Source organism: Acanthisitta chloris, unplaced genomic scaffold (assembly GCF_000695815.1).
Source record: "Acanthisitta chloris isolate BGI_N310 unplaced genomic scaffold, ASM69581v1 scaffold5999, whole genome shotgun sequence".
Taxonomy (NCBI): Eukaryota; Metazoa; Chordata; class Aves; order Passeriformes; family Acanthisittidae; genus Acanthisitta; species Acanthisitta chloris.
Window position 1 is genome coordinate 12,728 of NW_008692967.1, and position 1,315 is coordinate 14,042.

The 1,315-nt window shown below is 42.9% G+C and overlaps 1 protein-coding gene across 1 annotated transcript; it reads right to left on the reverse strand.

Annotated features, from left to right (window-relative positions):
* Window positions 1–245: 245 nt before the first annotated feature.
* LOC103809996 (PI-PLC X domain-containing protein 3) lies at window positions 246–971 on the reverse strand (the record flags this gene model as incomplete). The annotated part of the gene is made up of 1 exon (XM_009082873.1): window positions 246–971. A coding segment is annotated over one exon (726 nt), but the record flags the coding sequence as incomplete, so codon positions are not given.
* Between the last annotated feature and the right edge of the window lie 344 nt (window positions 972–1,315).

Consider the following 1,315-nt stretch of genomic DNA (forward strand, 5'->3'; position numbering starts at 1 on the left):
AAAGGTGAAGCCAGTACCATAATATAGTATCTCATTAGGCTTTAGTGGCAAATTTTCTTTCAACCTACAAAAGTTTGTCCTTCAAGGTGTTTCTCTTGAAACATTTAGGATTATGCCAAAGTCCTGACTAGCACACAGTAGTATGGAAGAAGTGTATTTGCAGGAGTTTCTTTAAAAGGAATTAGAAAAACAGCACTATCAACACACGCATTCAGCACAGTCAGCACACCTTACCCACCAGAAACTTACCTTTCTGTGATCGTTTCTCTGAGACCACTAGCAACACCCTTCACCACCGTACTAGCCTTTGGAGTCAGCACTACTTGAGATATAAAAAAGGAGCCCTTCTTTCTTCTTTCGGTGAGCGATGCCTGGAGGAATTGAATCAGTTTTTCCGGATCCGTTGTGTTTGCCCAAGGAGCTGGCATCATCTGGCCTGGCCAAAGAAATGCTACCTCAACAGCTACTGGACTGTGGTAGAACACCAGCACTTGGTGTTCCTTCTCCCACAGGTACTGGAGGCTGACTTCATGGGCAAATATAGCAGGACACATTTTGTTTCCATATGTATCTTTGAGCATCTGGACAAGCTTTTCATGATGGCATTTCTGCATCCCGTAGAAGTGATTGAAGTCCAAGAAGACCACTTCTTTTGGGTGATCAGTAAGAAATGCATTGATCTCCTCCAGACCTTCCTTGACTTTGGCACTGAATAAACCATGAGCAAAGTAGAGTTCATTGTCTGGGTCTCTGGGCTTGGTGGAAATTCTAAGATCAAAATACCGTATACCTGCCCCTAGCTGGCCGGTGAAGTTCATGGTCTGTGTAGCCAACCACTTTCTCATCAGCTTTTTTGCCACAGTCCCAAAAACTGACACAAAATTCTGGACTGTCTCTGGCTGTTCAGGCCCAACCGGAGAGGCTTCATCAATGTAGAAGCTAAATGAGTCATGAGATCCTAAAAACACAACAGAAGAAAAGTATCAATACTGTATTCATATACCAAAAGTCATTAGTGATTTTTTCTTAATAATTTTCTGACCTGTACCAGCATTCACCAACCACCTTCCCCATCCTTTCACTCAAAGACAGCACATTTATCTGGCAGCATTTACCCCACCACACCTTGCAGGAACTTAAAATAAAGGTAATGACCACTTTACTGCTTCTCTGGACATTTGGTCTCTCTCTCTTCCAGCTCTTACTTATGCCTTTAAGCTCAATGAAGCCAGTGGGCTCTGAACATAAAAGCAATTCTGGTAGCAAAACTAGTCACATAATAAATCCCTCAAGCCAACAAGGAGAGTCTGGCCTT